Source organism: Lissotriton vulgaris, chromosome 3_1 (genome assembly GCF_964263255.1).
Source record: "Lissotriton vulgaris chromosome 3_1, aLisVul1.2, whole genome shotgun sequence".
Taxonomy (NCBI): domain Eukaryota; kingdom Metazoa; phylum Chordata; class Amphibia; order Caudata; family Salamandridae; genus Lissotriton; species Lissotriton vulgaris.
Genome location: NC_141689.1, coordinates 419,646,496 through 419,674,022, shown reverse-complemented (window position 1 = coordinate 419,674,022; position 27,527 = coordinate 419,646,496). Strand labels below are relative to the sequence as shown.

The 27,527-nt window shown below is 45.2% G+C and overlaps 2 protein-coding genes across 3 annotated transcripts in view; one reads left to right on the top strand and one right to left on the bottom strand.

Moving 5' to 3' along the window:
* Nucleotides 1-15,465, bottom strand: part of GPX8 (glutathione peroxidase 8 (putative)) — a 48,229-nt gene extending 32,764 nt beyond the window's left edge. Inside the window, exons 1-2 of the mRNA XM_086960635.1 lie at nt 15,179-15,465; nt 14,423-14,684 (exon numbers count right to left, since the gene is read on the bottom strand). Coding sequence (XP_086816761.1) covers nt 14,423-14,684; nt 15,179-15,382 — 466 coding nt within the window. The 5' untranslated portion in view covers nt 15,383-15,465. The remainder of the gene's footprint in view (nt 1-14,422; nt 14,685-15,178) is intronic.
* Nucleotides 1-27,527, top strand: part of CDC20B (cell division cycle 20B) — a 374,231-nt gene that overhangs the window by 57,941 nt on the left and 288,763 nt on the right. The gene's annotated exons all lie outside the window — the stretch shown is intronic.

The window sequence follows — 27,527 nt, the reverse complement described above, 5'->3', positions numbered from 1 at the left end:
GCGTGACGCAACAGCGGCATAAACGTGGCGCAAGGGGCTCGTAAATCTGCCCCCTGGTTCTGGGGAGAAGCAGGGGAGGGGCCTCCCTCGACCACTTGTAGTCAACTTGAAAAGTTGAAAGTTTATCTGGGAGTGAGGAGGCCTTTCCATATTCTTTGCAGCAGGGACCCCTCTGGTTTAGTTATGCCGATGACACAAGGATCTCTTCCACAGCTATAGTACTTCTTGCTGTTTACCAGTGACCTGCATAGTTTTCACTAGTGTTTGTACTAGTCACTGTTTTTTTCTGTCGTCAACATCCCCTCCTAATCGTGATTCGCTATGGTAGGCTTCAATCTATTTGCAAGTGCAGTTGCAATTGCAAACTGTTGATCAGTTAACGACACGTCAAAGGAGGTGGTAACTAATTTACAGAGTGGAAGGTATCCCTTTGGAACACCTTCCACTGAAACAGGTAGTGGTCCAGAGGATAAAAGGGGAAACGTTTTCTTTTTTTAAAGCATCACTGATTTTTTAAGGAACATGAAATGCTTTAAAAAAACGGTTTTCTATTTGAGAATAAAGACACAGGGATGGTGGGCTGCTGTTCCTTCCCTGTGCTTGTAGGCAATCACTGGGGGTTGCAAATAGAGATTTGTTTAATTAATATTTAAACAGGAGGTTGTGCTGAAGTGCCTGCTTACCACACACCAGGTATGTTTAAACCATCCCACAACTGTTTGTTGGATCCGCCACCCCTAATTCTCTTGATTTTTTGTAGTTGATGCAGGAGGCGGAGGCCACTTTGAACTGTTTAGGTTCCTCTAAGTGGGGCAGTAAAGAAGAATCTGGGCATGTGGGCGTCTGCGCATGTTATAAAGTACAGCACATAATTTGCAATTAGTTGCAGCTTATTGTGTTCTCTATCCGCCATAATCACCTGAATGCCAAGCTATTGATCTTGTGGCTCTGCGGCTCCATCATCAGGGCGAATACCAATGGTGAATTAGAAACCACTGTTGTGTCCCCTTGAGCTGAGGACCAGTCTCCATTGACCGTGATTCTTGTGGTAAGTGACAAGACACATAAATAGCCAAAATGTATGTTATGAATTTGGGGCCTGGGGCCTGTATTTGACAAGACTATTCTAAGATATTGCCCATCAACCATATCAAATGCCTTCCTTGCACCCAGCGAGAGGAGGACAGTTTTAGTGTCAAGCCAGTATAGTCCTGTGTCTGTCTATTGCGCACAAACTCAGACTGGTAACCGGAGATCAAAAATGGCCAAATTGTGTTAATTCTTCATACTAATAGGGAAGCAAAGATTTTCACATCAAAATTTTCTTTTGACATTTTTAAGAGGAAGTGTGTAAGAAGACTCTTCAAAGTCTACTATGAAAAAGGCTGGTATGATACAAAGAATTTTGAAAGGACCACCCACCATCTCTTAGGTTCCCTTCGGCTTTTCCTTCATGGTTGGGCCACAAGGAAAATATGAGCATATTATATCATTAAAGCGCATCCCTTCCTTAGTCATTGCATAAGCAGTTGTTGTTTAAAACTGTTAATTCAACAGAATTATCTCGTATTTATGAATTAATAATGGTGGTTCACTGTGATGTCTTCATCCCTGTACATTATAGATTTCAACAAAGGTTAAGTCTAAAGAACTTTATATTACACCTAATATGAAAAATATATAACAGATAACATAAGTTATGGTTCTATAAAGCCATCTTGGATTCCGGTGAAATTAACAAATCATTAATCATCAAGTCTCCAAAGTGGCATATAGGCAACAAGTTGCAGCTTAAGCATATAGGGGCAGATTTACAAGCACCTTGCGCCACGTTTACGCCGCCTTGTGTGACGCAACAGCGGCGTAAACATGGCGCATCCCTGCGAGGCATTTACAACGTGACGCATCTAGGGATATGCGTCACTTTATAAAGCCCAGCGCCACAATGAGGGCGTTACCACGCAGGGTGGGCGTTCCGGCGCCTGTGCGCCTTGCAAAAGTGCCTGCGTGAAATCTACAAGATTTCACGCAGGCACTTCCACGACGCTGCTACGTCAATTCCTTACGCCTGCTTCAAGCAGGCGTAAGGACTGACGAAGCATGTTAAGTATTGGGCAGCCCTGAGCATTGCTGGAGTTGCGTCGCGCTTGCGACGAGACTCCAGCGATGCGCCGCCCTTACGTCACGAGATGCGTCACACCTCTGTCTACCTTTGCGCCACGGCGCACCGTATTGTAAATGCGGCACATCTGCCGTGACGCAAGGGTAGTTTTGCGTGACACATTCGTTCTGGCGTATCTCTGCTGATATGCAGAGATGCGCCAGAACTCGTAAATATGCCCCTCTGTGTTTATCAGGCTATTGCTGTTAAAGATAAAAACATTTGTTCCGTAACAAAGCTGGAACCATCAACAACCAGGACTAAGGCCACTTTATGATCGAAGGTTAGAAGACTTTACCATCATCCTACTATAACCGGCTGGTCTTTACAGACACTCCTCAGGGGTACATGACTGTATTAGTGCCTGGGCGGCAGGTACCTTCAAGTCATATTCACCTTCATAACCTTCTTGACACTCTCCCTGCCTCACCATCTCTCTGGGGTGGCTTAATGGGGGTGTGCAGTCCACCACAGAAAACAGCAATAAATATATAAAGTGAATAATAAAAGACAGAATGTCTTCTTGTAATAACATTTGTTATCCCGTAGAGACTGAGCCATGTGAACCATGTTTTTGAGAAAATCAGCACCTCACAACAAGATGACCAAATGAAACCAAGACATTTTCTTAAAGCATAACATACAACATATATCTCGTAATTAACTTAAAAATAAGCTAAATGCAGGTTTTAACTAGCATTGGCATTGTCTGCCAGTCTTTTGGCTTTATCAATGCTTATTTTGCCGTGGTTTTTACAAAACATTATTATTTGAGAGCTGACAGGCTGTCGCCAATATTAAATACAAATTGGAAAAAAGTAAAACTATTTTTCTGGTCTAAAAAAGCACACATTGCCGCAGAAGTCTCTGGCACTCGAAGGAATTGCCTTGTCTGCAGATGTGTTTCTTTGAAAGACCAGAATGCTGTCACTCACAGTGAAGTTCCCCAATGGCTGTAGTGGGCTGACCCACTGCCCCACGCTGTATTCTGACGTGGGCGGAAGAAGAAATTTAAATGACACAATAAAACAATAGATGGTGAGGGCTAACAGAAAGCCCCTACATGTAGGTGCTAATTCTTACTATTACCTTTAAGCTTTATACAAACTTACTGGAAGACCTTGGCACAGATACAGCTGTGCAATTATCGCTGTACCATCATCTGTTCTTCCGGCGAGCACTTTTTTTTAATTGTATTTGTTTCCATATGAAAGCACAAGGTAGGTTTACTTTTTGGTATTTCTGCTTATTGACCTCCTGCAGACTAGCCCCACCTCGAAAAGGAAAATGCACACGTTATCTTGGCGTTAGGCTGCTAAGCAAGTTTAAAAAATACCATGACATTGTCACAAAATACATATAATTTTGAAATGTTGCATTTTAATAATAGTGTTTAAGGTACTTTGATAAGAGGTTGTGCACTGTCAGAGATTGCTTTAAAGTATGGTTAGATTTCTTATTGCATCCATCTGCGCAGTCCCAATGCGGGGAGAAACGCTACAGAGCTCATGGTGCAATAGTAATCTCCGCATTGCCCCTGCCAGGCAAATATTGACCTCCAAATTTCACTTTAAATAGAGACAAGGTGGTTGGGTTGGGTGGGGGCAAAAAGACTGCTGGAATCATTCTGAGGTGATGGCACAACTCAATGCCTAAGCTGGAGACTCTTCTTTTGCTTTCTTTTTAAGTAATTTCTTGATATACCTGGTGCCTAGGGGGCTTCCTGCTCCTCAGGGAGTCAGAAAGACTGTTGTGCCCTTTGGGGATGGAGGTCAGACCCTATGCCTATGCAGGTCATCCAAACCCCTTGCTTATATTTTTTTTATATCCCTGGTATTTAGTTGGCTTTCTGCCCCCATGGTATGCAGATTGAGGAAGCACCCTGCAATCTGACCTCTGGGTGGCTGGGGAAGCGGGGCTTGCCGAAAGACTTTTGTGCCATTTGGGGTCGGTGAGGGCATAGGGGTGTGGCCTGATGCCAGGGTTGGCCTCCTCCTCCCCATTTTCTCCTAAATTAATTATCCCTGGTGTTTAGTCGACTTTAGGCCCAACTATGCTCCCTGTGGGCCAATTTGGGTGCCAATTTTCTTTTGCCCTGGGGTGGTTACCTCCCTCCCCCAAAAGAAGCCCTCGTGGCAGGTGGGTCGATTCTAGTCGGGATTCGCCCTGGAGGCTGATCATGAAGGAGGTATCCACTTGGGAGAGGTACTGCTGGAAAAGTGACATTGTGCTGATGATCACACACACAAAAAGACCAAACAAACTTAAAATTTAAGGAAAGCCCACCCACCCCCTCATCCCAACTTTCTGTTTTTATTAAAAAAATTCTTCTGGTGTTTAAGCGTTGTGGACCAACTGTTCTTGTCCACTGCTCCACAGAAGTAATGTGGTTCACTTAAATGGTTCGCCACCGCAAAAGGGTTTAGTGTCATCAACACCTGAAAACATGGAGAGGGATCTTTTAGTTAGCCCCCTTGAGCCGTTATTCACCTTTGCAAGCCTACATAAATCATTACTTCCTGGAAGGTTTTTTCACATTTGGATCAGCCTACAGGAGTGCTCACAGTTTTATATTTTTGCAGTAGTGAGTAGGCAAAGGAGTCTGTGTCCATCACAGCTGTTGAATTGTAGTCCGGCACCACATGGGAGTAGGCCACCTATAAACGACTAACAGTACTGAAAAGAACTAATGAAGTACCGAACTATGCTACTTGCGAATGTACAGGAGTGAGTTGGTAGGCAAATACACTACAGTGCTGATAATTGTGAGGGGAAGCCTGAATTCATGTAAATAGTGATCGCATGACCCTGATAATTTGGCTGATATCTTACAGGAAGGAATTTTTCTTGCAATCCAATGACCAACATCTGCCATCACTACCAATCTGCAAGCCTGTTTCAATGGGGACTGTACCATGTCTCTCCTGCACCATGAGTGGTGTTAGAGTCCCACTAGCTCCACTTGCTCACTCTGTGTGAGGAACTTTCCGCTGAGCTTTTCACACAGTACTTGCCAGAGTTGTTGGTTTTGTTAGTGCTTTTTTGAAGATTGCTTAAAAGTCCGGCCCTTGCATAATTACCTATATATGTGTATTGTTCTATATAAACTATTAGAATAATTATGTTTCAAAACAAAATAAATAAAATATTTTTTTTAGGTACAACAACACTTGAAAGCCAGAGTTTATTTAATGCATCTTTAATCTACATGTACTTACTTCCTTTATGCATCTATATACCTTCCATGTATTTATGGATGTATATATTTATTACTTTTCTTCTAATTCAGCATATCCAGTGCACTACCCGACTTCTCACCCTATACCTCTCTCAATATATCCTCTACCGCAACTCTCTCATTCATCCCAAATCCCATACCACTACTATGATCCCCAAAATAACTTTTTCTAGACTATTCCCTACTCTACCCCTCGCTGCATCATCTCAAACCTCTTTCTACTACTTTTCGGATGCACTACCCTATTTTTCACCCTATAGCTCTAGCAATATATCCTTTAGCTCCACTCTCTCATTCATCCCAAATCCCATACCACTACTATGATCCCCAAAATAACCTTTTCTAGACTATTCCCTACTCTACCCCTCGCTGCATCATCTCATACCTCTTTTACTCTACCGATCCCCCGAAACAAGCCTTTCTTAACCCTTGCCTCTGGCCTTACCCTCCACATCCCCTTTACCCATCCCAAGCTTCCTCATACTGCTATGACCTCCAAAATAAAAAAAGTCAAAATCCTTCCCTCTTCTATACCTCCACTTTCCTTTTCAATCCAAATAACAGACTAACATGTCCACCTCTCAAATTAATTTCATATTTCACTATACTAATTCACCACTAATCCTTTATGGGTTCCGGAGTAGCGTGCTACTCACCTAAAGAGCGCTTCAACACCTCATCAGGTGTAGCAAGCGCTATATAAATGCAAACTTTTTTCCCTCTTCTATTCCTCCATTACCCTTCTCAATTCAAATAACTGACTAACATATCCACCACTCAAATTACTTTCATATTTCACTATACTAATTCACCACTAGTCCTTAATGGGTTCCGGAGTAGCGTGCCACTTGCCGAAAAAAAGGCTTCAAAACCCCATTAGGGGTAGCAAGCACTATATAAATGCAAACCTTTAACCCTCTTCTATCCCTACGCTATCCTTCTGAACCCAAATGGCTGACTAATATCCACCACTCAAATGACTTTCATATTTCACTATACTAATTCATCACTAATCCTTTATGGGTTCTGGAGTAGCGTGATACTCACCAAAAAAGTGCTTCAACACCCTATCAGGGGTAACATGCGCTACATAAATGCAAACCTTTTTCCCTCGTTTATGCTTCCACTATCCTTCTTAATCCAAATAACTGACTAACATATCCACCAATCAAATGACTTTTCATATTTCACTATATTAATTCACCAATAATTCTTTAAAAATTCCGTAGCGTGCTACTCGCCGAAAAAGCGCTTTGGCGCCTCGTCAGGGGTAGTAAGCGCTATATAAATGCAATTACAATACAATATAATATTACATATATAATTCGACTAATATTAAAAGGTCTCGGTTAACGTCAGACCTAAAAGTGACTCACTTCTAGGTAAGATATTGGCCTCATTATGTGAACAAATTTAAAATATTGTTCTGACTTTCCTCGTGCTGTATTAAAAAGTGGCTTCAGATACAGTTGTCATCAGTAATGGTGTTCGAGGTTTCCAGGTCTTAACATGATCAAACAAGCACATTTCTTCACAAATTATGGCAAACACCCTCAAATATGTGAAGATGCAATAGAATGCCAGTTTAAGAAATTGTCAGGTAACAAAATCCAGTATCTCTGCAACTTAAGAGCAAAGATAGTTTTGCATTACTTCGGGGCTCAATTACAGGAGGGCATTAGCGAGACTTCTGCCAAAAATAGTGATATCCCACCTGTCCTCCTCGGATGTATGACATTAAAACGCATGCTTTTACCACGCATGCCTTTACAACGCGGTTTTTACATCGCAAACCATTACAACGCATAGCGCTTTGGGGTGCTGGATAGTGAAATGTTTAATTTACTATTCCAACACCAGTCCCCGTGGACACTAGGGAAGGTGTTGGATAGTAAATTAAACTTATTCCCTATCCTGGAGCGCCCCCCAGTGCAATGCGTTGTAATGGTTTACGTTGTAAATACCGCGTGGTAAAGGCACTGCGTGGTAAAAGTTGCGTTGTAAAGGTTGTTCACCGTCCTCCTCCAGTACCGGCCCATTAAAAGCACTGCTGCCACCCCATTTATAGAGCAGCTGTAGTGTGAGTTTTCCATAGTTTAGGCACTACCATACATACATGCGGTGCTTTAAATGGGCCGGTGTTCACCGGTACTGAGTACCGGCACTTCCGGAATTTCTGGCCCTCAGTACCGGCACTTTGTTTTAGGTCAGGGAGTGTACAGGTACCCTGATTGAGAGCAGAGCAGGCTCAGGTTACTTATCTCCTCCAGCTCGGGGCAGACGCCGCTCTGCTTCTGACTGAGCCCTTCAGTGGCCTTTTGCACAATCACTGTTGGCGATTACAGCAGCTCTTACTTGAATGGCCCCTGACTGCAGGGGTCTGAGAGGGCTCGCCTTGCGTCATGCTGTGATAGCACAATGGCTATTATACTTAAAGTGTTAAGGCGGGTGGGGGGGTGTGGGGCGCCCTTCCTTTATCAAGTGTGTGAAATGGGCTGGGGCTTCTAGTCTGTAAACTTGTCCCATTTAGGGAAATGCACTGGCCGTACTAAGGTGATTTCTATCTCAGATATTTTTCTATGTTCTATTTTTGCTTTGCTATGTTACGGTTTTACTTGTGATTTTGCATTGCTTTGTAATATAAATTTGCTCATAGCTTTATTTTAAAACGTTACGTTTGTTGCTTGCTTAGTATTTTTGCTGACTCCTGGTAATTTCAAACCACTTAATGGGGTACAGAATGGGGGCGATGGGCAAGGGCACTTTATGGGAGGGTGACAAAGGGAATACCTCTTTCCGTGTTGGTTGCATATATAGAACATATGGTTGCCTAGGGTAGCATTAGTGCACTGCAATGGGAAACAATAAATAGGAGCCATAATAGGGGGGTGTAGGAGAGGATGGAAGGACCATGTCATACTGGATACTTAAATACACCATTCGCCACTCAAGACTGCATCTAAACACAATAAGAGAAGGGAGTTGCATCCTGCTGGGGTGTAATTTGAGCGGAGGGGCAGAAAAGTGTTGGATGAAAAGTTGACTTGGTAAATTATTAAGCAGTAGCTAAAGGAAGAGATTTCATTAGAATGACTTGGCCTATCCGCTCAGGAATGCCGGAGTAACAATTACCCTCCACTGTGTCGCTCGTCATCAAAAGCCGTTTGCCGACAATTCTCTATCTTCATCTCTTTTAAAAGTCATAAACTGTTCCTAAGCAGAGCACACGCCTCACATGAGAAATTTTCTGTATTGAAGCACACAGATCAAGCACCCACCTTACCAGTAATATCTGCGGTACAATGGATACTCAATGGCAAATGCTTGATCAGTTTTATATCCTTTCACCCCGAAAAAGATGTTTCAGATTAAAGGTACAGCAGTGATTGAAAGCTGCTGCCGGTTTCATTTAGTTTATTTTGGAAATGTGGCTTTCTGATTTATGTTATTCTTGGTCAGACTAATAACCTGGCAAATCTGATTCAGACAAGTTTATATTAGTTCATTCCTATAAACTTTAATATAAATCTGTAAAGATAAACTAGCAACCTGCTAGCTATGGAGTGTATTTGTACCTGTCCCTGGAAGTACACTGCTCAGCATCAGGGGCGTAGCTAGAGCTTGTGGCGCCCGGGGCTATCCCACAGGTTGCCGCCCCTGCGGGTGTGGGGGAAGGGGCGCTGGGGAAAAAGTACGGCGAGCACTTGAAAGAGGTCAGAGAGACACGTAGTATCGCCACTAATAGTTACCTCGATCAATCTTGCAAGTTACATGCACATACATGACACGGTCCAAGGCTACACAGTTGAATACACCAGTGACCTGCAGTAGAAAGGAGAACACACTGACTGCATAATCTATCTGGGGACTCAGAAAAACCGCATGTGACATCCATCAGAGAGCCATCAATCAAGACAGCCATGTGTTGGAGGCAACAGCAGTGTGCGCTTCCCTCACACAGAACAGGTAACACACAGACAGTAGCACAGCAACCTTCATTTATTTATTTGAGATGATTATGTAGCAATAGCTAGATCCAAAGTTATCAGAAAACTTTACAACAGCAAATGTTCACATGAAAGATAACAAGTCTACACAGAACATCTGATTAAGAGTGCTTTACTTATCATATAGCACTCAATCCTTCTCTTACTCTAAATGAACGCACTTCAATTTGTGCTTGCTTCTACATGCTGCGGCCAGGCCCCACAAGTCGACGGCCACAGTAGCACAGGGCTGCACCACCAGGCCGGGTCTGACAGTCAGACTCAAGAGAAAAGTGACACAGTGCATATCTGCCAAGGTTTCAGATTGCTAATGTGTGACATTTTCATAATTTCAGGGTAATTATGAGTGCCATTCAACGAGTAGGAGTGACACTTTCTCGCTAGCAAAAATCAAGCAACAAAGTTGAGTGAAACATATATAACAAATGACAGCCATTTCAGAACGAGAAACTCTATGAAGATCTTAAAACTATTGCGAAGCACCAGAAATGGAAGGGCACTGTTAAACATGAAAATAGACGGCATAGTTGCCACGTTTTAAGAGTGCTTGTGTGTGACATTTTCAAGGTTTCAGAGTACTTATGATTGACATTCAACTGTTAAATGTAGGACACTAAGAGTGACACTTTTTTGCGAGCAAAATGAAGAAATTAAGTTTATGTACACAGATAAACATAAGAAATTACACTCATTTAAGCAAGGACAAGCTATGAAAAGAAAATGAAACTGATGTAAATCACCTGATCCTACTGACAAACGATTGTATATATACCCACAATCTAATCCTACATTATTTTAGACTTATGATCACCACTGCTGCTTTCAGAACCACCAAGAAATTGCATTGACAGTGAAAAATTGCTAGACCATGACTGGGTCACAAAGGGCAAATGCTAGCAGCAGTAAAACTTTAAAAAGTTTATTTTGCCTATGCCCTCCCTAAAAGGAATGCAGCAACGACATCCTAGGACCTGGAAGGACTTGTAAACAAAATGCCCAGCTGAGTGTGCTGCGTGCGCAGAGTGGAGATAGCAAGGGACATCATAATTAACTCTTTTCCCTCCTACCCACCACTGGCTCACCTTCGACTAGGTCGCACAGAAACTTGCGGGAGCCTGCAGCTTCTGTCTCGGTCTCCTCCCCGACAGTCTCTGGGGGATGAACCATGGCCGGTGTGGGGCAGCAGTGCACGGGCTGGGTGGTAGCTCTGCTTCCTCTCCTGCAGAGTGCAGCTTCTCCTTCTGCATCATGGTGGAGGGGGCGCCGGGAATTGGGAGAGTGAATGCAAAGCGTCTTGAAGGGGCCCCAGGCATGGACACATCGCGCACCTCGTCCCCACTTAGCCAAAAGGAGGTGGCGGCCGGCGCTGGCTCTCCCCGGAGATTTGCTTTCTTTGTGTGCAGCGCAGGCCCCTGTTACGGGCCTGGTACAGTGCAAAGCGGCGGCCTATCACCCTTTAAGGGCTATTGGATGGCGGCTGCGGGAGTAAAAGGAAGTGCGCCCTGGCGTTGCGCGCGCGAGAAGTGTGAGGCCCAGCCTATCAACACACGTCTCGCGCGCGCAACGCCAGGACGCACTTCCTTTTACTCCAGCGGCCGCCATCCAATAATCAAACAATTACCACTACAGTATGGCCACCAGTGTCACACGGCCGCGGCTTTGATATACAGTTATACTTCTGTTTCTTCCTTTTTCGTGCTATCTTTTTTCAACAGGCTCCTCTCTTAATTGCAACCCAATAAACCACATCGGTGTAGGCAAACACCATTCTTTACCCCCGACACCTCAGTAATCAGGAACGTGCGTGCTTCCTCAGGGCAGGCCGTGAGCAGGTCGCGTACACTGTCTTTAGTCATCCTGATCATGTGACTACAGCCGGGGCTCAAGAAACCAACACGACGCTGTGGGCTTTGCCGCTAACACAGGCACCAGGATGACAGGGGCCAAGGAGGGGCACATAGCGCGATACAGCCCCGGGCCCAAGGCTGTGCACTCCTTACCTGCAGTCTGGCGACTTGACAGCTCGCTCATAGTTGAACCAAGCAGCGCAGCGGAACCCTTCCGGCCAGGCAGCAGCACGATCCTTCCAGCACACTGGCCACCCCCAAATCAGTACCGCCTGGGGCGGACCGCCCCCCCCTCCCCACCCTAGCTACGCGGGTGCTCAGCATGTGATAAGTAGAGGTGATCCTTTCCCGGCAGATACCAGAAGCTTTAGCACCTTACTCAGGACAGTAAAATATAAACCTGCTGTTTCAGGCAAGCCTTGAGTCTAACAGGTCACCATGGTATTTCAGTCCGAATTGGCATGTACCTTTTGCACTCCCATGCTTTAACGAAAGTGTTGACCAAACTTGCAGTGCTTTCACACATGCTTAATATGCCTACTTCCGTGTTATAATTTCCAATACATTAAATTAAAAAGCAAAAAACTCACCTTGCCCCCCCCCCCACCAAACATTGTGAATTGTTAATTAGAGAGCTTAGATGCTCCTCATCATAGAGTTTAGTGTTGCAGTCTGCGGAACAAGTGGAGTTTGCATAAAGCTACGTATCTGTCACCTCCAGTGGGTAGCGGAAGCTGGTGCTGTAGAATACCCTTCTACACTGACATGCTTTCCTGCAGGTTGAATGGCTGGCATATGTTTTTGTCTATCAGCTCTTGTTATGTGATAACCTGTACTATTGCATTTTTGCTGATTAACGTAGAGCAAACATAACTAACATATCCCCCACTAAAATTACTTTCATGTTTCACCATACTAATTCAACACTAATACTTATGGGTTCCAAAGTAGCGTGCTACTTGCGCTACTAAACCCCTTCAGGGGTAGCAAGCACTATGGAAATACAAACCTCTTTCCCGCCGCCTACCCTTCTCTACCCAAATAACTGAATAACCTATCCACTACTCAAATGACTTCATATTTTACTATACTAATTTTCAACACTAATCATTTATGGGTTCCGGAGTGGCGTGCTACTCACCAGAAAAGCGCTTCAACACCATTAGGGGTAGCAAGGGCTATATGAATGCAAACATTTCTTCCACTTTTATCCCTCCGCTATCCTTCTCACTCCAAATAACTGACTAATATCCACCACTGAAATTACTTTCATATTTCACCATATTATTTCAGCAATCCGTTATGGGCTTCCGGAGTAGCGTGCTTCAACACCCTATCAGGGGTAACAAGCGCTATATAAAGACAAACCTTTTTTCCTCCTCTATCCTTCTGCTATCATTCCAAATCCAAACAACTGACTAACCTATCCACCACTTAAAATGTACTTGCATCTTTCACTATACTAATTCAACACTAATCCTCTATGGGTCCCAGAATAGCGTGCTACTCGCCAAAAAAGTGCTTCAACGCCTCGTCAGGGGTAGTAACCGCTATAGAAATGTAATTACAATACAATTACAATACACTACCTTCGTTAAAGCCATTTTTTATCATCACTAATTGCTGTCCCCTATATCTGCCAAACTGAAGAAGATCGATAAATTTATCAAAATAGCTCCAAACAGTGCCCTAGCAAGGCTTTGATGCCTACAAATTCAGCAGCCACGTTCCAGGGGCCCATAGCTGATTGGACATCCATGCAGGGTGGACAGAAGGGGCAGGCGGAACAGAACCACCAGTAAAAACTTCGGTCCATATTACAATTTGCCAATGAAAATTAATGGTCGGGAGACTAAATTTCTGCCATTTATGAATCTAATCCCATCACAGAGAATCTCAGCCACCGTAGTAGTCCAAGAAAACGGGGAGGGAGGCGCCACAAAAAAGAAACTAAAAACCCTCCGATAATTCATTCACCATCAGCAGCCTGCCCACATTTGGTGATGGCAGGAGTTTCACCATTGAGAGATGGACAGATCGGGTCTCATGGGGATCTGAAGAACGAGTGTCTAAATATGGGTGGGAAAGTTCAGGGGCTATCAAACATCAAAAGAACACAACATTCTTCTTATCTGTTGAGTAGGGAGGATTGGTAGGGGAACGAAAGACCGCCCAGGTGGCTGTGTAATCAGAATCAGGATACTCTCAGGAGATATTCTAAAGGAAATGGGTGGAATGCGTTTGTGTTCATCTCAGCTTGTTTTGCTCTCAGTGTGTGTGCCTGCTTGAGAATATATAGTATGGTGCCAAACAACAACAAATAACATATAAAATTAAGAAGCGGCAAATATGACAAAGCAAGGAAATGTTAACATATCGTCCTGTTTGGCTTTCATTTTGTGTAATGTGTTAACCTGATTGGTTTACATAAACCCATTTCTCATGCATTTTGATATGTGCTGTAACTGGTACAAAAGTCATTATGTATCAGCATATCTTGCCCTTAGCCCCGCCCCTAGCCCCGCCCATTTGACACACCTCTAACTTATTAAGTTCTAGAGAATGTTGAAGAATGTTGGAGAAACGTTTGCAGGGACAGAAAGAGATCCAGAAATTAGAAGTCAACCAGGAAGGACCTCAAGACCCGGCTCATCGACGAAACCACAGTGCTTTCGTCAGATCAGCAGCAGCAACCCCCTCCCCCACGCCCCCCCCCCCACTCCACACAGAGTCTGGAGACCCTTATGGGTGACTACTAGTAGTCACGCTTTACAAGTCACCTGATTGATTGACTGACATAAGTGACAGCAGTTCCACCATGCTGTCTTGACACGATTAACCTGGCGCCATGTTTCAGCTAAAGCATGCCACTGCAGCCACCTGTCATCTACGTCACAAACTTTAAACGAGATCCTTAAACGGCGCGCACACCCCGGCTGATATGATGGCTCAGTGTGCTTCCATCATACATGTTCAAGCTCTGTGTAAGCAATCACTAAAAGAAGCGTGCAATTGTTTTCCAGGTTAATTCTTAGTAGCAACAATGTGAATAAGCTAGCATTTTTCCCTTTTAAAACCTATCAGAGTACACGTGTGCGGAATGCACGATTGGGACACATGTAGGATATTTACCAGAAGCAGGTCAGGGGGTGTGTATTGAGTCAGTTACCTGTAAGGAATCTGAAGGCCGGCTCGGCTTCCGTCCCCAGAATCCTAATCTTGCTGAAGATGGGAAAGGTGGCCGCGTAGTTCCCGGAGGCGAAAGCTGCGATCTGCTGGTTCGAGCCGGGCTCCGACTCTCCAAACTGATTGCAGGGAAAAGCCAGGACTGTGAAGTGGGAGGGGCCGAGCTCTCTGTGCAGCTCCTGTAGCTCCCTGTAGCTCCTTTCTGTGTGCTGACATTTGCTAGCCACGTTTACAACCAGGGAGGCCTGGGGGGAAAGAACGGGGTTAGTAATTCTATGGAAACACATGTACCCAGGCTAGGCAGCGAAAAACACACACAGATAAACATAACTGGAAATGCAGGTATACAGCTCTATAGATTAATGCTATAGAGGCAAAGTGTTCTAATCAAGCGCTTTAACGCCATGCCTACAGGCTAACTTTATAAAATTGTAGAAAAAGTTTATCAACATTTTCCTAAGTGCAGTCAACTCATTTCCTTTTATTTGCTTTTAAGAGATGTTTCAAGCACTCACAGACAACCCCTGTCAGATGTAACCCCATCTTCTCCCTCTCCGAAAGTGCTACGTGTCACATTTTTTTTCATATCACGAAAAATGGAAGTAAAAGGAACCACGGCTGGACTTTTACTTAGTCCACTGCACACATCGGATAGTTATACAAAGCGCTTGGCTTTCCAACACAAGTGACGTTAAATAGGTGCGTGTTTAGCTCTCAGTTTCATATGGAAACGACTTACTTTCCCTCGATATCTCTCCAGTGAGACGATCCGTCCTTTCAGATCCTTCACTTCAAAAGAATAAAAATCCTTCCTTTTCGGCTTCGAGAACTTGAGCTGCAGCAGGCACAGTAACGCCGTGCACAGCAGCATGGAGAGGAGAACCAGGAACATCCTGGCTTTGGGGATGGAGTGCTTCAGTGGTAGACCCGGGAGGGCCTCCATTTTGGTGCGTTACTAGGGGTGTCTGGGCAGGCACAGAATGTGAGCAGGGCCAGGGAGGAGGGCTTGTAACACGAGCCCCGAGCCCTTCGTTTCAACAGCTACTGCGCGCGGTCCTCAGCGAGAAGACAGATGTGATGAGCTCCACGCACGCGATAGGCTGTCACAACTGTCTGTACGAAAGGGGAGGGGCATGAATCGGAGTCATTCCTCCCTCCCTTTCCCTTTGCATCTGGCACGTGGAATCCTGCGTAATAAGGGGAAGATCAAAACTACAAGTATATGGATGCAGTGTTTAACTTGTGGCGTGGCTGGTTTTTATCTTTTTTATCTTCAGACTGATCCAGAGCAAGAGAGACGAAGACTGGAAAGAAGGAGGAATAGAAAGTAGGAAAACCGGGAAAAAGGAACAAAGAAAGAAGGATAACTAACCTTGCAGACTGCGGTAAAGAGGCAAGACTTGTAGGATGGCGGAAAAAACAAGCATTTACAATGCAATAGGTCTCGCATTATTAAAGTTTGAGCTTTTGGCATTGTAAATGACAATGCCTTTTATTCATTTGTTTTTAAAACCTGCACTTTGAACGTATAGTCCTTGCTTACGATGAGTAAGGCTGGCAGTAAAAGAGACTGCCAGCCTTTCTTCTCATAAGCATGGACTATAAGTACAAAGTGCTTGTTTATGCACCGAAGCAAATAAATAAAAGGCATTGTCATTTACAATGCCATTATAATACCATTGCATTGTAAATGCTTGTTTAAAGGGGGCCTCTAAACGGCTCTCTATCGGGCTCTGTTTTGTGCCCTGGCACAGGCGGACTGCAGTGACAGGAGGCACATCCATGTGCGCTGCTCACACAGCTCACTACTCACTACTGGAGAAGTTACGGCATGACGTCATGCCAGGTGAGGTTTATAGGGGAAGGGAAACCCTTTTAACAGTAATTTTCTCTCTGGATTTTTCTTCTCTTTTTTGAAGCAGCAACATTGTTGTAGTGTCACCAGGGCTTTAAGTGGAAGTTTTTTCAATATTATATACAAGCCATAGTTGCTGCTTATTTATCTAATGCAATTAACAACCATTGACAAAGGCAATAATCCTGACTTGTTGTAGGTATGATGTTACTTGTATCATATATCTGGACACAATGACAGAAAAAGCAAAATACACATCGGGTGGCACACTATGCTAAGTACAGAATTTTAGCTTATGTTTTTTAAGCCACGCCCTCAATTACATTGGCCACGGCCCACGCCCCTTCGAGTGACACCACCCCGCCATACACAGTTTTTTCATCCCACTTAAATGTTATTTAATCTTTCTGTACTTTTGGAAACAAAATTGGACATACAGACACATACATAAATAAATACTCATTGTAAAAGACAGGCAAGAGGAGGTCAGGCAGGGACGGGGATATCACAGACTGGCTGGCTGCACTCATCGCACAGCGTCGCCAGGACATGCGATTGAAGGGTATGTCACATGTATCACAATACTTCCTCTATTGTGCAACACGACAGGGGTTGGCACCTCTCTGGTTTTGCAACATGCACACGCTGAAATGGGACACCGCATGGCTCAAGAAGTGCTGGAGTGTCCGAGTAGTTCACCATCCACCCCCTTCACGCCCCTCCACCCCCTTCACAACACCCTCCTCCCCCTTCCACCCTGGTGCTGGGATTCGCGTGTATGTTACATCTTTGCAAGGAGCGGAAACAGCCTCAGTGAAGGAGGGGGGGGGCGGCTACGTTGCCCCCACCTCTCCTCAGTGACTAAGGACCCGCACAGAGCGCACCCCCTACACAAAGACCTCCCAAGCAGCTGGGGCTGGGCGCCCAGAAGCCCTCTTCACTGGACCTATTGCAGCACTTGCAGACTTTCACGCCTAAATGTTTGTCTGCAAAATATCAAAGAATGAAGATTGACTGCAAATTTACAGACCCACACCGACAAACTTCTGGAAAAAATGCAACCCTTCCAACACCAAATATCCTAAAGTGCCGCCCAGTCCTGTGTTTTCAAGTGCCTCGACGCTAACCATTAGATTAAACAAACAAGAGTTTCACACAAGGTTGCGTGTATCCAACCCTCCGGACCCCTTCTTTTTGTATAAGGTGCAATGAGAAACAAAGCAATGACTACCCCGTGCCATAAAAGCAACTACTCGTAAAAGAATATACAACAAGAGTGACGCGTGGACCGGCAGACGGGACAACACTTTACCAGCAGCTAGAAACACAAGTCACGTATTGAGAAAGTCACCGCCGCAGCCCGGCTTGGACAGGAAGCCAGGCAACCTGTGTTGGGACGGGGGCGGGCCGCAAAAAAACAGGAAGCATGCGGGAGCCTACCCCGCGCTCCTGTGCCCGTGAAGCCAGCCGAAAGTGAGCGTGTGAGCTAGTGGGGCTCCCGTGCTCGTGGAGATCCCCGCTTGCTGCTGACACTGACCCGCTGGCGAGGGAGAGAGGGACAACCAGCGTGGTACGCTGATGCGGTGGAGTGACGGAGCCTGTAGCGGAAAGAGCCCGGTGAGTGGGTGGAGGGTGTGTGTGTGCACGTGTGTGTATGTGTGCGTGTGCGCCTGTGTGCATGTGTGTGTGTGTGTGTGTGTGCGCGTGTGTGTGTGTGTGCGCACGTGTCTGTGTGTGTGCGCGTGTGTGTTTCCGGCATGCTGGCCGCGCGCGACCTGATCCGATTCCGGCATGCTGCGTGTGCCTGTCTCCTTGGAAGCAGAGCCGGTGACTATAGGTCTCGCAGGCAAGACAGCGCTTTTGCGCTGTAATCGCCAGGTGCGAGACCTAATGAGGTGGAATTGTGACTGGGCAAAGTCGGTATTTGGCAACCCTTACTTCGGAAGCGCTGCCGAAGGAATCCGAATTTAAATATCCCCCCTGCTCTTTATTTTACAAATTAAGCAATGTTCGACTGCAGGTTTCGACTAGTTGGAACACATCAAACTTTCCATGGAACACAACATGCGATTTGTGACGGTGACGGTCAATGGTGTTTGAATAGTTTTGAGAGTGCTGCTGACCAGCAACATCGACTTACTGAAGAGATACGATTCTGAGAATTCCAAATGCTTCTTACAGAGCAAGTGTATTTAATGAAGGATTCCCGTTTATTGCAAGGACAGACGAATATGAGGTCCTTTGGTATATTTTGGAGCACATGTTAACAAATATATGTCTAAAATGTGGCGTCTGCATTATCCATCTGAAGTTTACACTTGGATCAAGATTCCAACTTCTGCGATAATGTCAGACCTTCTTCAGGCACCATTCTGTCAGGTTAAATGTGGCAGATTTTGTATTGGGAAATACCACAATATTCTGAATTTGCAGTTTGGCACAGCTGAAAAAACGTGTTATTAAAATGTTAACCCTTGTTTTATGGTGTAGAACTTGCAATGGGTAGATAATAGCAAACAAGGTAAATACTGCACCACAGTTCTATTCTCTGGGTGCGGCAATACCTCCTCACATACCGTGGGTCCCATAATGAGCCCACAATTTGTAAAACATTTGAAAAAGTTTAGGGCCAGATTTATCAAGGGATTGCATTGCCCTTGCATCATGCTGGATGTTGAAAGGGCAGCGTAATCCGTAAGTCAGATTTACGAAGCCATGCAGGGCCACCTTGCGTGGCTTTGCAAATCTGGAGTAACGCAGGGCAGCACAAGTTGCTGCCTTGCGTTACTCTGCACCGGGTAGGGCATTACATGGGTGGAGTGTGGGTGTTCCCACACATCTGGCCATGGTTTTGGTGCATTCCCAGGTTTACCAAGACTGGTAAATCTGGGAATGCATCAAAATTTTGCGACTTCCCTGTGGAGGTGCAATGAGGAGAAATATCTTTATTTCTCCCGCTGTTTCCTCTTTCCAAGTGTGTTGCATTCTTCAGCACACGTAGAAAGAGGAAAATGCCTCAGAGGGTTGTTTTCATGCTAGAAGGTGTCCCTTCCTTCACGTAAATAATCCTGCTGCACCGCAGACACAGTTGCACCATGACACAAGGGTGCACCTGCTGGTGCTAGGCACCAGATTGTGCACCAGCACAGGTAGTGAGCTGTGATGTGCCATATATTGGTGAATATGGTGCATTCCTGCCCTCTCCCTTTCACGCAGCGGAGCGCAGCAAGTTGTCTTGCTGCATTACTTTGTAGTCACTTCGAACATGGAACCTCTGTTTGGCGTTCTGAATTGCGAGTATCGCCAAATTATGAGGCGAACAGTTGGATGAAATCCTATGACCACTACATTAACAAATTGAACCCAGTTATAGAAGTGCTGTTTATATCCGCTCTGTGCGCTATTGAAAGTATTTCTGGATGACCTCAATTAAGGATAGGTCTTCCTCCTTTTAAATTGAAGATAATTATTGCTCAAGAAAAACTTAAGTCCTGAAGATGACCGTAAAATAATGTATCGGTTGAAACGCCGTTGAAGCTTCTCTGTGGCTTAATTTGTACTAAGGACACAGTATTTATGTTTATGTTGTTCTGTTATTCTGATATGTAGTTTTTTTGCCACATGTCTGGTCTGTATGTTTTTTCTCTTTTGTAAACCAGCATTTTTTTGTCTTGAGCTGATCTGCATATTTAGGAATTTTCTTAAAACTTGTTGAAACATGTCAAAATAAATATTTGATTTTGATACTAGTAATCTATTTGGAAGGGCTTCTTTAACCACTTTTTCACTTTCAGTCTTTGTTGGATGTATTTCCAATTGTAATGTTCTTTTCTCCCTGAACCTTTTGTTAGGTGTATTGATTGTTTGTCCCGGGTTCGGGGTTTTGGACAGCCCCTGTTGTTGTTAAGCATTACTTTGTGTGACACCTGGATAAATCTGGGCCTTAGTTTGTAACCCAAGCAGATGTTTGATTTACACATGTGTTATAACACTTTGCCATACTGCAGCCTTCTCCTTGCAGAGTCTCCTGCATTCCATCAAGAGTGTACCTAGGGTCCAGTTATAAAATTCCTTCAGTTTTGAGTCGAGGAAAGGAAAAATGAATAGTTTGTTAAAAGAATTATCAATAGCTGGTTAGAACAAACCATTTGACTGTATGTATTTGAATAAAACATTACATGTTGCGAGAATGCATGGGCTTCAGAGTGAAGTCCTTCAAGGTTATCTGGGGGTGCTGCAGTACCTCTCCTGCCACTGAGTGAGGCTTGGTGCTGACAGTATTAGCTTGATACCGGGCACCTGCTTCTCACACCCATGACATGCCTTAAAGAGAATTATAAGATTTTCAGATGCACAGATCCCTCTGAATGGTAGATAGTGTAGGGGTAGAGTCATCCACATTTCCCATCCTCTGGGACTGGCTCTACTGGAAGAGCCATGAAGATGCGTCTAGATGGGGTGGGGGTGATGCATGCAGTGGAGTAAAAGTTAGAGTGGTGGATTGGAACTTCTATTATTTTAGGCACAGAAAATGTGTCCACTTTTAGGCATGTCGAAGAAGATGAGGGTATGTAGCTTTTCTAACATTCTAATTGATTCTGTGTTTTCTCTGCATTCCTTATCTGTGGCATTTCCCTGCCACAGGCCTCTGTCGCTGATCTGTTCCATACTATCACAGTCCTTGACAGATAGGTTCCTCCTCACCATTCCTCTGCACTTCTCTATTTCTCAGAGCATTTAATTGGCTGACTATGTACCAGTGTATAATCCTTAAGGCTCTATTTATATGCCATTGAGCCCTACAGCACTGCCCACCGCTTTCATTCAATCTCGCATCAATCAATTAATGAATAGCCATCGCTCCATTTGACTGATGCTTTTCAGGCAGTAATTCCCCATATCTCTTGTTTGTGTATTGGTGGAGGAGTCTTTTTCTACTTGTCCCCTAAACACTAGAAAACTCCACTTTCTGATCTGTGGCAAGAATCCAAGCATTTGGATATTCCCTAGGCCTTGAAAACCAGGCGAGTCAGCTCAGTCTTCTGTCCAACAGTTCTATTGCAAGGACACCTATTTCTGGATAGCTGCTGCTTACAAAAACGTATCACCATCATCAAGATGATAATGGGTGCTACAGACACAGTCACCCTGTCAAACCCACCAAATTTAAGAAAACCACCAAGCAGGCCAGTTGGTACACCACAGAACTGAGAACCAGGAAATACAACTGCAGGTGACTAGAATGGAAATGGTGCACCCGCAAAGAGCCCATAGACCATACCAAGAAGTTATTCAACCACTACCACCAACTCCTGAAAGAGACAACAAGTCATGCTCTACCCAAACTCATGGAAGCCAGCTCCAACCACAGTAAAGAACTTTTCAACATCATTAGAGAGTTCTCCAACCCCTCAGCCATCGAAAACATCATCACCCCTTCCCAAGAACTCTGCAACACCTTGGCAGACTCCTTCCATGACAAGACATCCACCATCTACAAACACTCTAAACCCCAAACCACTGCCTCGACATCCTCAGCCTCTTCTCCCCAAAATATGAAAACTCCAACCATCGGATAACTGCCTGGCACCAGCTCACCACTCAGAGCCCCTCAGCAATCATGCACTCACTCCATTTAGGAGCACCGATGGACACCTGTCCCCACCACATGTTCAACCTCGGGAGCGAGACGATCAGCAACAAACTCACCGCCATCGTCAACGTATCCAATCTGTGTTTTTAACATTTGAAATGGCAGTGATCATTTTGGTCAGCAATGTTTTAAGCTTGGATTTCAGATATTTTCAAAACCTCCAACCTCAGTGTGTAAAAGATGCTCACACTAACTTGCATCTTTTATACCCACATCTTACTGTCTTTGGCCTAGTTTTGGCAGCTTTTTTTACAAATAAGCCAGAGTTACAAATGGAAAAAATCATAAACTCGCAATAAGAAACATTTTTGCTAATTATAAAGTCAGTTTTGTATACAAAGGTGGTGCTTACTTATGCAGAAGATCTAATATGCCTATGTATTTTCTGCATGGAGTGTGTCGGATGGTTTGAGAAGTGGGATGGGGATGGAGTGCTTGAAAACCCCCCACAATGTAAATAAAAGGAGAATCCTCCCAGTTTAAAGTTTGTGAGCATTCACGAACATTTGTAAAACATTTCCAACACATATCTGCAATTTTAAGCTAATTGTCATGTTACCTGCCTTTACAAGATGTTACTGAGGCATGGAATAGTAGAGATCAATAATTAATTGGCCAATAATGATCTGTCCACTGATAGGATCTCAGTAAAGTGATAATGATGGCATGCTTTAGTTGTTGGGGAAGGTTGCTTCTGTGTTGGATGCAATTATCATGCTCACTTTATCCAGAGCAAGTGTTGTGATTTATTTCATGGAGATGGCTTAGCATGTTTCCACCAACACATTGGATGTTTTTATAATAGCTTTGTTACGTTTTCCTATTCCACTGGAATAAGGGCCACATAAGAAGCCTATGGAGATAGAGTGATAGTGTGAAGATTTGTAATGGGCTCATGGATTCTGTAATTTCTAATTCAAAGAACATCAGTGTAATGTTGTGCAGTTGCCCTGGGGTATTTTGCAAGACTTCGGGATTGGTTAGGTCTGCTACAAAGCTGACAATCTCTGCTATTAGTTGGTGATTTGCTGATATGCTTTGCAAATTAGGTTTATTTGAACTCTTTTGGCTTCATGGTAGCCCTACTACTTTCAGCACAATAGATCTCATCCCATTCAAATAGCATTTACTGCAACTGGTATTCCAGTTGGTAGTGTGCTTTTTCATTCAGCAGTCCTCTGCTGAACTACTGGTTGGTTGAAGAGGGTCTTGCCTTTGCTTATCTACATTTGACCTGGTTAAGTAACTGCCCTGTAATCGAATAGTCAATCAATCAATCAATCAATCAATCAAAATCCTTTATTTGGTTTGACATTTCATCATCATAAAAGACATATGCATATAATATATATTAAGCAGTGCACCAATAAAACACTATACAACATTGCATCACTGAGCATTAATCATAGAACCCCTAAGTCTAACAGCTCAATTAAAAAGAAACAAGCAACAGACCGGTAAAAGGTCCACACAGTAACTGCAGAAACAAAGCAGGCCTGGCCTGAGTGATATTTCTTCCCACCAAAAGTGGCCTTAAGAAGCAGATTCTAAGGTGCTTATAAATATCCTGTTTAGATGTTGAATCACAAATGGAAGGCGGATGATCCGCATCATTAGGCCAGCCCTTTGGAAAACCTAACAGAATATCAGCCATATTTAGCCTAGAACATGTTTATAGGTATGGTAAACATTAGATATGTCATATGAGAGATAGAGTTCCATACAGAAAGTTGTCTGCACAAGTGCATGTGACCTATTTGAAACCTTGGGCAAAGCGAGGGATACTCTCTCCTCCTGTAACTGAGGTAGGAAAGCATTCTTTACCCAAGTGATATCTTTTTTGTAATGCTCTTGGGTTTACTAAAAAGGGAGGGTTGACCTAGTTTAAAGAAGCTCTTCGTAACATAAGAAACCCATGGTATGCGTAAAGCATTGGTTCAGTCCTAGGCAATCCTTTAAAAATGTCCTATTGAGCTCCAACTCAGGTTTGAGCCAAATAGGCATGCATTAAATGAGAAGTCTGAGTCGAATTGTATCACACAAAAAGCCCTACCCCAGCTCTTCATGGATAAGAAAAGTAGATAGGCTGCTAGGAAGTGCAGCAAGCCTTCTCATGAATATATTCTCAACACATTATAGGGTAAGTAAATTGCCCTTCCCTCATATGTCACAGCCTTAGGACGCTATAGGCACACATTTAGCTTTTCTAAATCTTAAGCATAGTATCCGCCGTCCTTTGCTATAATCTGGCAGCAAAGTCAAAAAAGGAGGAAATACTGCAGGCAAAGACATGCCTCCTTTCCCCAATCAATGGTGACCAGGTAATGGGAGAGTCAAACAAAATGCCAAGGTAAGGAAAGGTTTTGATTTTGGTAAGTATGAGTCCATTATAGAGGTGCATTTTGTATTTGGTGATTCTGGGGCCATTACTCATAGTATGAGATTTAATTACGTTGATTCTTAATACAAGGGAATTCATATAGTTGCAAAAAAGGTCAAATAAAACCTGGAGTCCTTGAGCTGTCCTAGAAATTAAAACAGTATTGTCAGCATATAAAAGCGTTAGAACAGGCTGACCTTCTAAAATAGACAGATCACGTCCACCAGCTACTAAAATCTGCTCCCCCCTGTTGACATAAAGAGTAAATAAAAAGGATGCCAGAGTCAACCTTGCCAGACTCCCCTGTTGAGTGAGAAGTGCTCAGTGTGTTCTCCCCAAGGGCAACGGCTAACAGAGGCACTCAAATGGAGACATAGATCCCATAGAAAAAGGACTATCAGCCTGATTCATGAAAAACGGGATTTGCGATTCTCAAATAGCGAAAAATTGCGAATCGCTATTAAGAAATCGCAAATCTAAATTCATGAAGATTACCGATAAAAAAATGCGATTCGCACGCGGGCGCAAATTCCGTTTGCGATTAACGATAATCGCAGAAAAATCGCTATTTCCGGCTACCCGCGTCGGGATTGCGATATCGCAAATAGCGATATCGCTATTTGCGATATCACTAATTGCGAGATCGCAAAATCGCGAGATCGGGAAAATGGGAAGTCGCATTTCGAGCACAGTGATGACATCACAACCAGGAAGCAGCCAGTTCCCACCCCCATTCAACACAGTGAGGCAGACCTCGAGTGAGCAAGTGGGAGAGCTGCTGCTATTCTACTGGTGATTTGTACTCTGCAACAACATTGCTGCCATGTCAGAGGAACTTGTTCCTGGCCCCAGCAACACCACAGGGCGGAAGAGGAAGCTCAAATTTTCAGAGCAGGAGCTGGAACAGTTGATCAAAGGGGTGGTGGCCAACCACGCCAAACTGTTTGGCAAAGACTCCAGGAGGGTCCCGGAGCAGGAAAAAAGGAGGATCTGGCAGGGAATAGCCTCCATCGTCAACTCCGTGGGTGTGGCCGATAGGTCACTAGACGAACTTAAAAAAAGATGGTACGACCTCCGAGGTCGTGCCAAAGAGAAGGTGGCGGAGCGCCTTGGAGAGGCATTGGGCACTGGAGGTGGCGGACCTACAGTCCCTCCAAACACAGCCTTGGAGGACCAGGTGGAAGACACCCTTGAGAGGGAGGCGTGCATTGGCTTCACACGTCTGGACTCATCCCGCCCCACCCAAGACACCCAAGGTAAGTGGCATGCGTCTGCGACCCTGTCCCCTATGAATGTCCATGACCATATAGGCTCCCATAATGTTCCATGGTCATGCCATTGTTGCACATCAGGGAATGCCCTGAAGCATTGTGGGAGATGTAGTGTGGCCACAATGTAGTAGTACCACAATGCAGCCAGTCAGGTTCCAAAGTACGCAAAGCCACAGCCAGTCAGGGAATGTCACCCAGCATGCATGTAGCAACTGCACGTCTAACAGATACATGCAACTAATGATCGTCCACTTACCCTCACAGGTGGCGCTGAAAGCAGCGACAGCGAAAGGCTGCTAATTGATGAGGAGGCCCAGGAGGAGGAGGTGCCACCACAAACACAGGCACCAGCCCCTGCCGCTGCAACAACACCAGCAGCCAGGTCCACCAGCAGTGTGCCCCCTACGTCTGGCGCACCACCTACAGCCACAGCCAGGCCCGCGACTATTGTGCCCCCTGCGTCTGGCGCACCACCTACAGCCACAGCCAGGCCCGCGACTATTGTGCCCCCTGCGTCTGGCGCACCACCTACAGCCACAGCCAGGCCCGCGACAATTGTGCCCCCTGCGTCTGGCGCACCAACTACAGCCGCAGCCAGGCCCGCGACTAGTGTGCCTCCAGTCCCTGCCGCACCAGCAACGCCTGCTGTGACACCACCAGCAGCTGGTGCTACAACATCTGGGCCCACGACAGCAGCAACACAGCGGCCAGCCACAGTGTCAGGCCAGCAGAGCAGGCGTGGCAGGTCTCGCCAGCACACCACTGCAGCAATCAGCAGGAGGGGCAATGGACAGGGGCTGGCGCGTATGAGCGTCGAAAGACGCATGTTGCGTATCCATCAGCGCCAGGCACGGCAGCAAGGTGCCATACAGCTCCAGTTCTACAAGATTGGGCGCAATGTGGCCGGAGTGGGTGACCGCATGGACCGCATGACGGCGGCCATGGCAGGTGTGGGGGACCGCATGGACAACATGACTGCAGCCATGGCAGGTGTGGGGGAGGGAATGGCCCGCATGACTGCAGCCATGGAGGCCAACACTGCAGCGATGACTACTCAGAGCAGTGCAGCACGCCGGCGCCACCATCAGCTCATGAGCCGGCTGGCCGCCTACAGCAGGTCCAATTATGTTGCAGCCAATGCAACTTCACAGTTGTCGCGGCGGTCCCTTACACAGCAGCACCAACTCATCCAGTGCTGTGAGGATATGACCAGGGTCCTGGAGCACCTGACCACGGCGGTTACAGCACTACACCCTCCTGCTCTACCTGCCACTGTTGGGGGTGATGATGTCAGTGAGGGGGCATCCAGCATCAGCAGCCACTCTGCCTCACTAGTCCCGCCACTCAGGTGCAGCACCAGGCCCACGGCAGGTACAGGTGCCCCGGAAGAAGATGAGCCTCAGAGGCGCTTGGGTGGAACGCGCAGGAGGCGCAATTGACTACATATGACAATTACAGGCACAGGCTGACTATAAGCCTGCCCTGTCCTTTGACACAGCAGTATGCAGTAATACTGTTAGTAGAAGATAGTTGAACTGGTACCATTTTTGTGATTGAAACAATTATATTTATTTTTGCTGCACACATTAGCGTTGTGTCATTATTACATTTTGCATGCATTTGTGATTTGTGGGGTGAGGGAAGAGGGTGCACTAGAAACTGTTCACTGTGATGTGGTTGCGACGTCTGTGGCCTTCAGCTGGGTTCTCCCCGCGTGCATGGCGCGCATATGCAGGTGGCCGGTTGTCCCCTTCAGATTCACTGCCAGAGATGTCGACAGGTATCCGGCGCTTGGTTGCAATGTTATGTAGTATTGCGCAGACAGCCACAATGCGGCAGCACACTGCAGGACTGTAATACATGGCCCCACCTGTCTTGTGCAGTATGCGGAACCTGCTCTTGAGCAGGCCAAATGTCCTTTCTATGCAA